This window comes from Lissotriton vulgaris, chromosome 1_1, assembly GCF_964263255.1.
Source record: "Lissotriton vulgaris chromosome 1_1, aLisVul1.2, whole genome shotgun sequence".
Lineage (NCBI taxonomy): Eukaryota > Metazoa > Chordata > Amphibia > Caudata > Salamandridae > Lissotriton > Lissotriton vulgaris.
In genome coordinates this window covers 14,825,885-14,840,882 of record NC_141685.1, presented here as the reverse complement: position 1 = coordinate 14,840,882, position 14,998 = coordinate 14,825,885, and the positions used below count along the sequence as shown (strand labels likewise).

Genomic DNA, 14,998 nt, shown 5'->3' with positions numbered 1-14,998 from the left:
TGCTGAACATGTATGTGAGGCTTCAGATCTGACGTCACTTCCTGAAGATCTGTGGGCTCCCTGCTCAGGGCCAATCAAGGCTGCAGAGAAACATCTGGAAGAATGAAACTCCGCTGGAAATCACAACACGTCACGATGCAGCTTTTTATTTTACAGAGTAAACTCGAAGTTGCTCTCAGTGATTTTCCCATCAGGCCCCATCGTTCACAAATCAGAGTTTCCTTTTATTGTAATTACAATAAAATAAAAACAGCGATCCGTCTTTGTGTTGAATCCGCGCGGGTGTCTTTGCGGCCTCAGCCCGGGGCTCTGGTGACTCTGGAGCCTCATCCGGGGCTTCACTCATGGACCTTATTGAGGCGGCTGAGTCACGTGCTCGTTGCTTCCATGTGTCGCGCGCGCAGCGTCACGCGCAGAGTTCGCTCTGCGCAGACCGCGGCACCGGGCTCGAGTCCTCGAAATGATTGGTCACAGGCGATCGCACAGCTGACGTACGGGGGGGCGTGTCCGACACGCCGGTGACGTCGCCCTGCGCTTTCAGAGCCCAGCCCGCAATACGCGGTGACTGACGACGCTCTGCGTGATGGCGTCACGGATCGGTTGCTATGAGACCATGTCAAACAGGAAGAAGGTCTCTGCTTTTGGCAGCCCCCGCGGGACCCGCATGAAGGTGAGGGGGTGAGCACTGCTGGGGTCACCAGAGGAGGAGGGGGGCTCTGAGCACTGCTGGGGTCACCAGAGGGGGGGCTCTGAGTACTGCTGGGGTCACCAGAGGGGGAGGGGGGCTCTGAGCACTGCTGGGGTCACCAGAGGAGGAGGGGGCGGCTCTGAGTACTGCTGGGGTCACCAGAGGGGGAGGGGGGCTCTGAGCACTGCTGGGGTCACCAGAGGGGGAGGGGGGCTCTGAGCACTGCTGGGGTCACCAGAGGAGGAGGGGGGCTCTGAGCACTGCTGGGGTCACCAGAGGGGGAGGGGGGCTCTGAGCACTGCTGGGGTCACCAGAGGAGGAGGGGGGCTCTGAGCACTGCTGGGGTCACCAGAGGGGGGGCTCTGAGTACTGCTGGGGTCACCAGAGGGGGAGGGGGGCTCTGAGCACTGCTGGGGTCACCAGAGGGGGAGGGGGGCTCTGAGCACTGCTGGGGTCACCAGAGGAGGAGGGGGCGGCTCTGAGTACTGCTGGGGTCACCAGAGGGGGAGGGGGGCTCTGAGCACTGCTGGGGTCACCAGAGGGGGAGGGGGGCTCTGAGCACTGCTGGGGTCACCAGAGGGGGAGACGGGCTCTGAGCACTGCTGGGGTCACCAGAGGGGGAGGGGGGCTCTGAGCACTGCTGGGGTCACCAGAGGGGGAGACGGGCTCTGAGCACTGCTGGGGTCACCAGAGGGGGAGGGGGGCTCTGAGCACTGCTGGGGTCACCAGAGGGGGAGGGGGGCTCTGAGCACTGCTGGGGTCACCAGAGGAGGAGGGGGGCTCTGAGCACTGCTGGGGTCACCAGAGGAGGAGGGGGCTCTGAGCACTGCTGGGGTCACCAGAGGAGGAGGGGGGCTCTGAGCACTGCTGGGGTCACCAGAGGGGGAGGGGGGCTCTGAGCACTGCTGGGGTCACCAGAGGGGGAGGGGGGCTCTGAGCACTGCTGGGGTCACCAGAGGGGGAGACGGGCTCTGAGCACTGCTGGGGTCACCAGAGGGGGAGGGGGGCTCTGAGCACTGCTGGGGTCACCAGAGGGGGAGGGGGGCTCTGAGCACTGCTGGGGTCACCAGAGGAGGAGGGGGGCTCTGAGCACTGCTGGGGTCACCAGAGGGGGGGGGGGCTCTGAGCACTGCTGGGGTCACCAGAGGGGGAGGGGGGCTCTGAGCACTGCTGGGGTCACCAGAGGGGGAGACGGGCTCTGAGCACTGCTGGGGTCACCAGAGGGGGAGGGGGGCTCTGAGCACTGCTGGGGTCACCAGAGGGGGAGACGGGCTCTGAGCACTGCTGGGGTCACCAGGGGGAGGGGGGCTCTGAGCACTGCTGGGGTCACCAGGGGAGGAGGGGGGCTCTGAGCACTGCTGGGGTCACCAGAGGGGGAGGGGGGCTCTGAGCACTGCTGGGGTCACCAGAGGGGGAGGGGGGCTCTGAGCACTGCTGGGGTCACCAGAGGAGGAGGGGGCGGCTCTGAGCACTGCTGGGGTCACCAGAGGGGGAGGGGGGCTCTGAGCACTGCTGGGGTCACCAGAGGGGGAGGGGGGCTCTGAGCACTGCTGGGGTCACCAGAGGGGGAGGGGGGCTCTGAGCACTGCTGGGGTCACCAGAGGAGGAGGGGGCGGCTCTGAGCACTGCTGGGGTCACCAGAGGGGGAGGGGGGCTCTGAGCACTGCTGGGGTCACCAGAGGGGGAGGGGGGCTCTGAGCACTGCTGGGGTCACCAGAGGGGGAGACGGGCTCTGAGCACTGCTGGGGTCACCAGAGGGGGAGGGGAGCTCTGAGCACTGCTGGGTTCACCAGAGGAGGAGGGGGCGGCTCTGAGCACTGCTGGGGTCACCAGAGGGGGAGGGGGGCTCTGAGCACTGCTGGGGTCACCAGAGGGGGAGGGGGGCTCTGAGCACTGCTGGGGTCACCAGAGGAGGAGGGGGGCTCTGAGCACTGCTGGGGTCACCAGAGGGGGGGGGGGCTCTGAGCACTGCTGGGGTCACCAGAGGGGGAGGGGGGCTCTGAGCACTGCTGGGGTCACCAGAGGGGGAGGGGGGCTCTGAGCACTGCTGGGGTCACCAGAGGGGGAGGGGGGCTCTGAGCACTGCTGGGGTCACCAGAGGGGGAGGGGGGCTCTGAGCAATGCTGGCGTCACCAGAGGGGGGAGAGGGGCTCTGAGCACTGCTGGGGTCACCAGAGGGGGAGGGGGGCTCTGAGCACTGCTGGGGTCACCAGAGGGGGAGGGGGGCTCTGAGCACTGCTGGGGTCACCAGAGGGGGAGGGGGGCTCTGAGCACTGCTGGGGTCACCAGAGGGGGAGGGGGGCTCTGAGCACTGCTGGGGTCACCAGAGGAGGAGGGGGGCTCTGAGCACTGCTGGGGTCACCAGAGGAGGAGGGGGGCTCTGAGCACTGCTGGGGTCACCAGAGGGGGAGGGGGGCTCTGAGCACTGCTGGGGTCACCAGAGGGGGAGGGGGGCTCTGAGCACTGCTGGGGTCACCAGAGGAGGAGGGGGGCTCTGAGCACTGCTGGGGTCACCAGAGGGGGAGGGGGGCTCTGAGCACTGCTGGGGTCACCAGGGGGAGGGGGGCTCTGAGCACTGCTGGGGTCACCAGGGGAGGAGGGGGGCTCTGAGCACTGCTGGGGTCACCAGAGGGGGAGGGGGGCTCTGAGCACTGCTGGGGTCACCAGAGGAGGAGGGGGGCTCTGAGCACTGCTGGGGTCACCAGAGGGGGAGGGGGGCTCTGAGCACTGCTGGGGTCACCAGAGGGGGAGGGGGGCTCTGAGCACTGCTGGGGTCACCAGAGGGGGAGGGGGGCTCTGAGCACTGCTGGGGTCACCAGAGGAGGAGGGGGGCTCTGAGCACTGCTGGGGTCACCAGAGGGGGAGGGGGGCTCTGAGCACTGCTGGGGTCACCAGGGGGAGGGGGGCTCTGAGCACTGCTGGGGTCACCAGGGGAGGAGGGGGGCTCTGAGCACTGCTGGGGTCACCAGAGGGGGAGACGGGCTCTGAGCACTGCTGGGGTCACCAGAGGGGGGGGGGGCTCTGAGCACTGCTGGGGTCACCAGAGGAGGAGGGGGGCTCTGAGCACTGCTGGGGTCACCAGAGGGGGAGGGGGGCTCTGAGCACTGCTGGGGTCACCAGAGGGGGAGGGGGGCTCTGAGCACTGCTGGGGTCACCAGAGGGGGAGGGGGGCTCTGAGCACTGCTGGGGTCACCAGAGGAGGAGGGGGGCTCTGAGCACTGCTGGGGTCACCAGAGGGGGAGGGGGGCTCTGAGCACTGCTGGGGTCACCAGAGGGGGAGACGGGCTCTGAGCACTGCTGGGGTCACCAGAGGGGGAGGGGGGCTCTGAGCACTGCTGGGGTCACCAGAGGGGGAGACGGGCTCTGAGCACTGCTGGGGTCACCAGAGGGGGAGGGGGGCTCTGAGCACTGCTGGGGTCACCAGAGGAGGAGGGGGGCTCTGAGCACTGCTGGGGTCACCAGAGGGGGAGGGGGGCTCTGAGCACTGCTGGGGTCACCAGAGGGGGAGACGGGCTCTGAGCACTGCTGGGGTCACCAGAGGGGGAGGGGGGCTCTGAGCACTGCTGGGGTCACCAGAGGGGGAGGGGGGCTCTGAGCACTGCTGGGGTCACCAGAGGAGGAGGGGGCGGCTCTGAGCACTGCTGGGGTCACCAGAGGGGGAGGGGGGCTCTGAGCACTGCTGGGGTCACCAGAGGGGGAGGGGGGCTCTGAGCACTGCTGGGATCACCTGAGGGGGAGGGGGGCTCTGAGCACTGCTGGGGTCACCAGAGGAGGAGGGGGGCTCTGAGCACTGCTGGGGTCACCAGAGGAGGGGGCGGCTCTGAGCACTGCTGGGGTCACCTGAGGGGGGGGACGACTGCTCTGAGCACTGCTGGGGTCACCAGAGGGGGGGGGGGGGCCTCTGAGCACTGCTGGGGTCACCAGAGGGGGAGGGGGGCTCTGAGCACTGCTGGGGTCACCAGAGGAGGAGGGGGCGGCTCTGAGTACTGCTGGGGTCACCAGAGGGGGAGGGGGGCTCTGAGCACTGCTGGGGTCACCAGAGGGGGAGGGGGGCTCTGAGCACTGCTGGGGTCACCAGAGGGGGAGACGGGCTCTGAGCACTGCTGGGGTCACCAGAGGGGGAGGGGGGCTCTGAGCACTGCTGGGGTCACCAGAGGAGGAGGGGGCGGCTCTGAGCACTGCTGGGGTCACCAGAGGGGGAGGGGGGCTCTGAGCACTGCTGGGGTCACCAGAGGGGGAGGGGGGCTCTGAGCACTGCTGGGGTCACCAGAGGGGGAGGGGGGCTCTGAGCACTGCTGGGGTCACCAGAGGAGGAGGGGGCGGCTCTGAGCACTGCTGGGGTCACCAGAGGGGGAGGGGGGCTCTGAGCACTGCTGGGGTCACCAGAGGGGGAGGGGGGCTCTGAGCACTGCTGGGGTCACCAGAGGGGGAGACGGGCTCTGAGCACTGCTGGGGTCACCAGAGGGGGAGGGGAGCTCTGAGCACTGCTGGGTTCACCAGAGGAGGAGGGGGCGGCTCTGAGCACTGCTGGGGTCACCAGAGGGGGAGGGGGGCTCTGAGCACTGCTGGGGTCACCAGAGGGGGAGGGGGGCTCTGAGCACTGCTGGGGTCACCAGAGGAGGAGGGGGGCTCTGAGCACTGCTGGGGTCACCAGAGGGGGGGGGGGCTCTGAGCACTGCTGGGGTCACCAGAGGGGGAGGGGGGCTCTGAGCACTGCTGGGGTCACCAGAGGAGGAGGGGGGCTCTGAGCACTGCTGGGGTCACAAGAGGGGGAGGGGGGCTCTGAGCACTGCTGGGGTCACCAGAGGGGGAGACGGGCTCTGAGCACTGCTGGGGTCACCAGAGGGGGAGGGGGGCTCTGAGCACTGCTGGGGTCACCAGAGGGGGAGGGGGGCTCTGAGCACTTCTGGGGTCACCAGAGGGGGAGGGGGGCTCTGAGCACTTCTGGGGTCACCAGAGGAGGGGGCGGCTCTGAGCACTGCTGGGGTCACCTGAGGGGGGGGGACGACTGCTCTGAGCAATGCTGGGGGTCACCAGAGGAGGGGGGCTCTGGGCAATGCTGGGGTCACCAGAGGGGGGGGGGCTCTGAGCACTGCTGGGGTCACCAGAGGAGGAGGGGGGCTCTGAGCACTGCTGGGGTCACCAGAGGGGGAGGGGGGCTCTGAGCACTGCTGGGGTCACCTGAGGGGGGGTTGCTCTGAGCACTGCAGGGGTCATCTGAAGGGGGGGCTGCTCTGAGCACTGCTGGGGTCACCAGAGGGGGAGGGGGGCTCTGAGCACTGCTGGGGTCACCAGAGGAGGAGGGGGCTCTGAGCACTGCTGGGGTCACCAGAGGGGGAGGGGGGCTCTGAGCACTGCTGGGGTCACCAGAGGGGGAGACGGGCTCTGAGCACTGCTGGGGTCACCAGAGGGGGAGGGGGGCTCTGAGCACTGCTGGGGTCACCAGAGGGGGAGGGGGGCTCTGAGCACTGCTGGGGTCACCAGAGGGGGAGGGGGGCTCTGAGCACTGCTGGGGTCACCAGAGGAGGAGGGGGGCTCTGAGCACTGCTGGGGTCACCAGAGGGGGAGGGGGGCTCTGAGCACTGCTGGGGTCACCTGAGGGGGGTTGCTCTGAGCACTGCAGGGGTCACCAAAGGGGGGGCTGCTGTGAGCACTGCTGGGATCACCTGAGGGGGGCTGCTCTGAGCACTGCAGGGGTCATCTGAAGGGGGGCTGCTCTGAGCACTGCCGGGGTCACCTGAGGGGGAGGGGGGCTCTGAGCACTGCTGGGGTCACCAGAGGAGGAGGGGGGCTCTGAGCACTGCTGGGGTCACCAGAGGGGGAGGGGGGCTCTGAGCACTGCTGGGGTCACCTGAGGGGGGGTTGCTCTGAGCACTGCAGGGGTCACCAAAGGGGGGGCTGCTGTGAGCACTGCTGGGATCACGTGAGGGGGGCTGCTCTGAGCACTGCTTAGGTCACCTGAGGGGGGGGGGGCTGCTCTGAGCACTGCTGGGGTCACCTGAGGGGGGGGGGCTGCTCTGAGCACTGCTGGGGTCACCTGAGGGGGGGGCTGCTCTGAGCACTGCTGGGGTCCCTGAGGGGGGGGCTGCTCTGAGCACTGCGGGGGTCACCTGAGGGGGGGGGGCTCTGAGCACTGCTGGGGTCACCTGAGGGGTGGGGGGCTCTGAGCACTGTTGGGGTCACCTGAAGGGGTGGGCTGCTCTAAGCACTGCAGGGGTCACCGGAGGGGGGGATTCTGAGCACTGCTGGGGTCACCGAAGGGGGGGCTGCTCTGAGCACTGCTTAGCTCACCTGAGGGGGGGTTGCTCTGAGCGCTGCTGGGGTCACCTAAGGGGGGGCGCTGAGCACTGCTGGGATCACCTGAGGGGGGGGGGCTGCTCTGAGCACTGCTGGGGTCACCTGAGGGGGGCTCTGAGCACTGCCAGGGTCGCCTGGGGGGGGGGCTGCTCTGAGCACTGCTGGGGTCACCTGAGGGGGTGGCTCTGAGCACTGCTGGGGTCCCCTGAGGGGGGATGCTCTCTTTGAGCACTGCTGGGGTTACCAGAGGGGGGGCTCTGAGCACTGTTGGGGTCACCTGAGGGGGTTTGCTCTGAGCACTGCTGTGGTCACCTGAGGGGGTCTGCTCTGAGCACTGCTGTGGTCACCTGAGGGGGTCTGCTCTGAGCACTGCTGTGGACACCTGAGGGGGGGAGAGGCTCTGAGCACTGCTGTGGTCACCTGAGGGGGGGGGGCTCTGAGCACTGCTGGGGTCACCTGAGGGGGGCTCTGAGCACTGCTGGGGTCACCTGAGGGGGGGGGGGGGCTCTGAGCACTGCTGGGGTCACCTGAGGGGGGCTCTGAGCACTGCTGGGGTCACCAAAGAGGGGGCTGCTGTGAGCACTGCTGGGATCACCTGAGGGGGGCTGCTCTGAGCAATGCAGGGGTCATCTGAAGGGGGGCTGCTCTGAGCACTGCTGGGGTCAACTGGGGGGGGGGGTGGCTCTGAGCACTGCTGGGGTCAGCCGAGGGGGGGGGCTGCTCTGAGCACTGCTGAGGTCACCTGAGGGGTGAAGAGGCTCTGAGCACTGCTGGGGACACCTGGGGGGGGGGGGCTCTGAGCACTGCTGGGGTCACCTGAGGGGGGGAGAGGCTCTGAGCACTGCTGGGGACACCTGAGGGGGGGAGAGGCTCTGAGCACTGCTGTGGTCACCTGAGGGGGGCTGCTCTGAGCACTGCAGGGGTCACCTGAAGGGGGGGCTGCTCTGAGCACTGCTGGGGTCAACTGGGGGGGGGGTGGCTCTGAGCTGGCTGGGGTCACCTGAGGGGGGGGCTGCTCTGAGCACTGCTGAGGTCACCTGAGGGGTGAAGAGGCTCTGAGCACTGCTGGGGACACCTGGGGGGGGGGCTCTGAGCACTGCTGGGGACACCTGAGGGGGGGAGAGGCTCTGAGCACTATTTATTTATTTATTTTATAGCACTTGTAAGGTGCACAGCTACCCACAAAGGGTTTCCCGGCGCCGGACTCGCAAGAACACAATACCACTGGAGAGAGAGCGTCAAAGCATTTATTTATTGAATAGCCAGGTTTTTACGCTTTTCCTGAAAGTCATATAGCTTTCCTCCTTGCGTATATGAATAGGTAGTGAGTTCCACAGCGTTGGGCCCAGGTAGGAAAAAGATCTCCCGCCTATTCTCCGCCTACTGGGGTCACCTGAGGGGGGGAGAGGCTCTGAGCACTGCTGGGGTCTCTGAGCACTGCTGGGGTCACCTGAGGGGGGGAGAGGCTCTGAGCACTGCTGGGGACACCTGAGGGGTGGAGAGGCTCTGAGCACTGCTGGGGTCACCTGAGAGCCAGCATCTAAAGCTAAACTTTGAACATATTTGTGGCTGTTTAACGCAGGTGGTGGGCTTTTTTAGGATGGTGCAAGGGTAGGAGGTTTGGTGGAGGTCTCCAGTCCTGGGTACCACGCTGATTGTCGGCAGCATTATTCATTGATAGGTTGTTTTAGGTACTATATGTAACGCATCTCTTTCAGGTGTTCAGAGATGAACCTGTGCATCGCTATACTTCTGTAGAATCCATTACAGGGCGGAGCTTTAGCACTCAAATCTGTAAATAGTCGCTCTTTTGTGCATGTTTCTTTGCTTATCTTTTAGGTGGCAGTTTTCTTTATTTTCTTCAATTTAAGCTACTCTTTCACTTTCTTTCTACTGTGATTTCCTATTGGCAGACGGCAGCCCAAGGCTTTCCTTCAGATGTGAAGGGCTGAGGCCCTGTGTCGTGGTGGACGCATAGATGATCCTTTGCCATGATTGGACATGGCGATGACCGCGACAGTGGATTTGGGGAGGTTCTGGAGCCACCACCCTCCCTCTGGCGACTCGTGGAAGAGCATGTGCCGCAGAGCGAGAGGCCTGAGGTTAAGACGATTCTTGGAGAGGCCGCCGTGGACTTCAGCCTTGAGCTGCATGCAGAGGTAAGCTGTGTGACTTATCGTTAATGCGTGAAGTGCAGCTGTTGTAATATTTGGAGGTGGAGTTTCTGCCCGGCGTAGTCTAAGAATCGAATGTCATCCACCTGTACTTCATAGTCCCTATAACACATACCTTAGCGTTACATTTCCAGGTAGCTGTCTATCATAGATACCGTTTTCTGCTTTTTTTCCTGTGGGTGGTTGATTTGTGTGCCTTATTGTTTGTCTCTCTGCCGAGGGCACCACAGCTGTGCCCACCAGCTCCCCAGAAGCAAGTCTTGGATTAACACAGAACAGCAGTGCAGAGAGCCAGGCAACTGGTCATTGTCTTCACTTGTAAACTAAAGCTAACGTGGCTGCTGCTACAGTGATCTGCATGTGCCTGCCCCATCTGTATTAAAGCTTCAGAATGACACCAGCTGCTTTTGAAAAGCATGTGCCCTGTTTCTATTAATGCACAGCTTGAAAAAGCTTCTGCAAGGTTTTCCCCCAGCAGTCGGTATTTTGTGTTCAAAGGGAGAATTTTTCCAAGGGATTTTGCCACCTCCTTTGCTGAGAAGCAGTTTTGATTTCCATAGCGGGCCTGTCGTCTGCATTGGTTCTCAAGGTCTCGAAGACTATTGTTATCAAACCCACGTTTCTTCCTTCTGGGCCTCATTCTGCAAACGAGGTACCCAGCTGACCTGAGAAATATTGACTCTAGGATGGCTGTTCTGTCTGATGTGCTACAAGAAACCACCGTCCAGAAACATTAGGTGTAAACATTCTGTGCCACCTTGTTGGACTTAGCCCTTTTTGCAGGGTCATCCCCGAACTTTTTGCCTTCCTCCTGTATTTTGTCTGACCTGTTTTTGTTGGTTTTATGGCTCTAGGCACTTTACCACTGCTGATCAGTGCTCAAGTGCATATGCTCCCTATTGCAAATTAATATATGAATTCGGGAGTCCATGATTTGTTGTTTTGGTCTACTTTTAGACCCTAGTACAGTGCACCAAGTGTGCCCAGGGCTTGTAAACCAAATGCTGATGGGCTTGCAGCACTGGTTGTGCCACCCACAGACGTAGACTTGTAAAATGTGTCTAAGGTCTGCCATTGCAGAGCCTGTGGGCAATCTGGTACTGCCATGCTGACTGTGCAAGTGCACCCACTTGACAGTCCCTATAACTTCTCTTTTCCTCATACCCGACACCTTTATGGTAGGCCCAAGGGCAAGGTGCATTTCAAGTATAAGGTAGGACATGCCCTCGTGTGTGTTGCACGTCCTAATAGTAAATTACAGCCATTTTCGTTTTTCCCTATTGCAAGGCTACCAGTTCTCTATAGGCCAGAATGGGCAGTTAGATTATTATATCTAATAGTCTTAACTGACTCTGGGAACATAGTAGAAATTCTAGTTTAGTATGCCTGAACTCAGAATGATAAAATACATATTTTAGTGAAGTTGGTTTTAACATTCTGTGTTTGAAAATACCACTTTTAGAAAGTAGGTATTTGCTTGTCTAACTATCCAAGCCTGCCTCTGCTAGGTTGTGTATTCCTTTGCCTGGTTTTGTGAGTGACAGGGCTGGGGGATTCTAAGAGACAGGGTGAGTCTGCCCAGTGGTGAATAGAGAGATCTGCATCTAGATGAGAGGGAGGAGTTGCACCTGGGACCTGAATAGGGCTGTGCCTGCCTTCCACAATGCTGGCTCCACCCTGTGGTGCATCTGATGTCTCTGCCTTGCACTGTGAAAGAAGAGAAGGAGGCATGTTAACAGAGTGCCCCAGGCCTGTGCCTTCCCTCCACAATGCTGACTCCACCTCCTGTGGGGCTTCTGATGTTTCTGCCCTGCACTGTGAAAGGAAGGAAGGAGTCTGTAAGTTTGCTTCTACCTTCATTGTTATTGCTGGGACTGGCTGCAGGTTTGCTTTTACCTTTATGGTTATTGCTGGGGCTGGGCTGCAGCTTTGCTTCTACCTTCACGGTTATTGCCAGGGCTGGCTGCAGCTTTGCTTCTGCCTTTATGGTTATTGCTGGGACTGGCTGCAGCTTTGCTTCTACTTTCATGGTTATTGCCAGGGCTGGACTGCAGCTTTGTTTCTACCTTCACGGTTATTGCCATGGCTGGCTGCAGCTTTGTTTCTGCCTTTATGGTTATTGCTGGGCTGGCTGCAGCTTTGCTTCTACTTTCATGGTTATTGCCAGGGCTGGACTGCAGCTTTGTTTCTACCTTCACGGTTATTGCCAGGGCAGGCTGCAGCTTTGCTTCTGCCTTTATGGTTATTGCTGGGACTGGCTGCAGCTTTGCTTCTACCTTCATGGTTATTGCCAGGGCTGGCTGCAGCTTTACTTCTACCTTTATGGTTTTTGCCAGGGCAGGCTGCAGCTTTGCTTCTGCCTTTATGGTTATTGCTGGGACTGGCTGCAGCTTTGCTTCTACCTTCATGGTTATTGCCAGGGCTGGGCTGCAGCTTTGTTTCTACCTTCACGGTTATTGCCAGGGCTGGCTGCAGCTTTGCTTCTGCCTTTTTGGTTATTGCCAGGGCTGGCTGCAGCTTTGCTTCTACTTTCATGGTTATTGCCAGGGCTAACTGCAGCTTTGCTTCTACTTTCATGGTTATTGCCAGGGCTGGCTGCAGCTTTGCTTATACCTTTATGGGTATTGCCAGGGCTGGCTGCAGCTTTGCTTCTGCCTTTATGGGTATTGCCAGGGCAGGCTGCAGCTTTGCTTCTACCTTCATGGTTATTGCCAGGGCTGGCTGCAGCTTTACTTCTACCTTTATGGTTTTTGCCAGGGCAGGCTGCAGCTTTGCTTCTGCCTTTATGGTTATTGCTGGGACTGGCTGCAGCTTTGCTTCTACCTTCATGGTTATTGCCAGGGCTGGCTGCAGCTTTGCTTCTACTTTCATGGTTATTGCCAGGGCTGGCTGCAGCTTTGCTTCTGCCTTTATGGTTATTGCCATGGCTGGCTGCAGCTTTGCTTCTACTTTCATGGTTATTGCCAGGGCTGGACTGCAGCTTTGTTTCTACCTTCACGGTTATTGCCAGGGATGGACTGCAGCTTTGTTTCTGCCTTTATGGTTATTGCCAGGGCTGGCAGCAGCTTTGCTTCTGCCTTTATGGTTATTGCCAGGGCTGGCTGCAGCTTTGCTTCTACTTTCATGGTTATTGCCAGGGCTAACTGCAGCTTTGCTTCTACTTTCATGGTTATTGCCAGGGCTGGCTGCAGCTTTGCTTATACCTTTATGGGTATTGCCAGGGCTGGCTGCAGCTTTGCTTCTGCCTTTATGGGTATTGCCAGGGCAGGCTGCAGCTTTGCTTCTACCTTCATGGTTATTGCCAGGGCTGGCTGCAGCTTTACTTCTACCTTTATGGTTTTTGCCAGGGCAGGCTGCAGCTTTGCTTCTGCCTTTATGGTTATTGCTGGGACTGGCTGCAGCTTTGCTTCTACCTTCATGGTTATTGCCAGGGCTGGCTGCAGCTTTGCTTCTACTTTCATGGTTATTGCCAGGGCTGGCTGCAGCTTTGCTTCTGCCTTTATGGTTATTGCCATGGCTGGCTGCAGCTTTGCTTCTACTTTCATGGTTATTGCCAGGGCTGGACTGCAGCTTTGTTTCTACCTTCACGGTTATTGCCAGGGCTGGACTGCAGCTTTGTTTCTACCTTCACGGTTATTGCCAGGGCTGGCTGCAGCTTTGCTTCTGCCTTTATGGTTATTGCTGGGGCTGGCTGCAGCTTTGCTTCTACTTTCATGGTTATTGCCAGGGCTGGACTGCAGCTTTGTTTCTACCTTCACGGTTATTGCCAGGGCTGGCTGCAGCTTTGCTTCTACCTTTATGGTTTTTGCCAGGGCTGGCTGCAGCTTTGCTTCTACTTTCATGGTTATTGCCAGGGCTGGCTGCAGCTTTGCTTCTACTTTCATGGTTATTGCCAGGGCTGGACTGCAGCTTTGTTTCTACCTTTATGGTTTTTGCCAGGGCTGGCTGCAGCTTTGCTTCTACCTTTATGGTTTTTGCCAGGGCTGGCTGCAGCTTTGCTTCTACTTTCATGGTTATTGCCAGGGCTGGCTGCAGCTTTGCTTCTACTTTCATGGTTATTGCCAGGGCTGGACTGCAGCTTTGTTTCTACCTTCACGGTTATTGCCAGGGCTGGCTGCAGCTTTGCTTCTACCTTTATGGTTTTTGCCAGGGCTGGCTGCAGCTTTGCTTCTACTTTCATGGTTATTGCCAGGGTTGGCTGCAGCTTTGCTTCTACTTTCATGGTTATTGCCAGGGCTGGACTGCAGCTTTGTTTCTACCTTCACGGTTATTGCCAGGGCTGGCTGCAGCTTTGATTCTACCTTTATGGTTTTTGCCAGGGCTGGCTGCAGCTTTGCTTCTACCTTTATGGTTTTTGCCGGGCAGGCTGCAGCTTTGCTTCTACCTTCACGGTTATTGCCAGGGCTGGCTGCAGCTTTGCTTCTGCCTTTATGGTTATTGTTGGGACTGGCTGCAGCTTTGCTTCTACTTTCATGGTTATTGCCAGGGCTGGACTGCAGCTTTGTTTCTACCTTCACGGTTATTGCCAGGGCAGGCTGCAGCTTTGCTTCTACCTTCACGGTTATTGCCAGGGCTGGCTGCAGCTTTGCTTCTGCCTTTATGGTTATTGTTGGGACTGGCTGCAGCTTTGCTTCTACTTTCATGGTTATTGCCAGGGCTGGCTGCAGCTTTGCTTCTACTTTCATGGTTATTGCCAGGGCTGGACTGCAGCTTTGTTTCTACCTTTATGGTTTTTGCCAGGGCTGGCTGCAGCTTTGCTTCTACCTTTATGGTTTTTGCCAGGGCTGGCTGCAGCTTTGCTTCTACTTTCATGGTTATTGCCAGGGCTGGCTGCAGCTTTGCTTCTACTTTCATGGTTATTGCCAGGGCTGGACTGCAGCTTTGTTTCTACCTTCACGGTTATTGCCAGGGCTGGCTGCAGCTTTGCTTCTACCTTTATGGTTTTTGCCAGGGCTGGCTGCAGCTTTGCTTCTACTTTCATGGTTATTGCCAGGGCTGGCTGCAGCTTTGCTTCTACTTTCATGGTTATTGCCAGGGCTGGACTGCAGCTTTGTTTCTACCTTCACGGTTATTGCCAGGGCTGGCTGCAGCTTTGCTTCTACCTTTATGGTTTTTGCCAGGGCTGGCTGCAGCTTTGCTTCTACCTTTATGGTTTTTGCCGGGCAGGCTGCAGCTTTGCTTCTACCTTCACGGTTATTGCCAGGGCTGGCTGCAGCTTTGCTTCTGCCTTTATGGTTATTGTTGGGACTGGCTGCAGCTTTGCTTCTACTTTCATGGTTATTGCCAGGGCTGGACTGCAGCTTTGTTTCTACCTTCACGGTTATTGCCAGGGCAGGCTGCAGCTTTGCTTCTACCTTCACGGTTATTGCCAGGGCTGGCTGCAGCTTTGCTTCTGCCTTTATGGTTATTGTTGGGACTGGCTGCAGCTTTGCTTCTACTTTCATGGTTATTGCCAGGGCTGGACTGCAGCTTTGTTTCTACCTTCACGGTTATTGCCAGGGCTGGACTGCAGCTTTGTTTCTACCTTCACGGTTATTGCCAGGGCTGGACTGCAGCTTTGTTTCTACCTTCACGGTTATTGCCAGGGCTGGCTGCAGCTTTGCTTCTGCCTTTATGGTTATTGACAGGGCTGGCTGCAGCTTTGCTTCTGCCTTTATGGTTATTGCCAGGGCTGGCTGCAGATTTGCTTCTACTTTCATGGTTATTGCCAGGGCTGGACTGCAGCTTTGTTTCTACCTTCACGGTTATTGCCAGGGCTGGACTGCAGCTTTGTTTCTACCTTCACGGTTATTGCCAGGGCTGGCTGCAGCTTTGCTTCTGCCTTTATGGTTATTGCTGG

At 59.5% G+C, this 14,998-nt stretch overlaps 1 protein-coding gene across 1 annotated transcript in view; it reads left to right on the top strand.

Moving 5' to 3' along the window:
• Positions 1-602: 602 nt before the first annotated feature.
• Positions 603-14,998, top strand: part of CCDC24 (coiled-coil domain containing 24) — a 176,100-nt gene continuing 161,704 nt past the window's right edge. The window contains exons 1-2 of the mRNA XM_086954158.1: positions 603-670; positions 8,899-9,144. Coding sequence (XP_086810284.1) covers positions 8,977-9,144 — 168 coding nt within the window. The 5' untranslated portion in view covers positions 603-670; positions 8,899-8,976. The remainder of the gene's footprint in view (positions 671-8,898; positions 9,145-14,998) is intronic.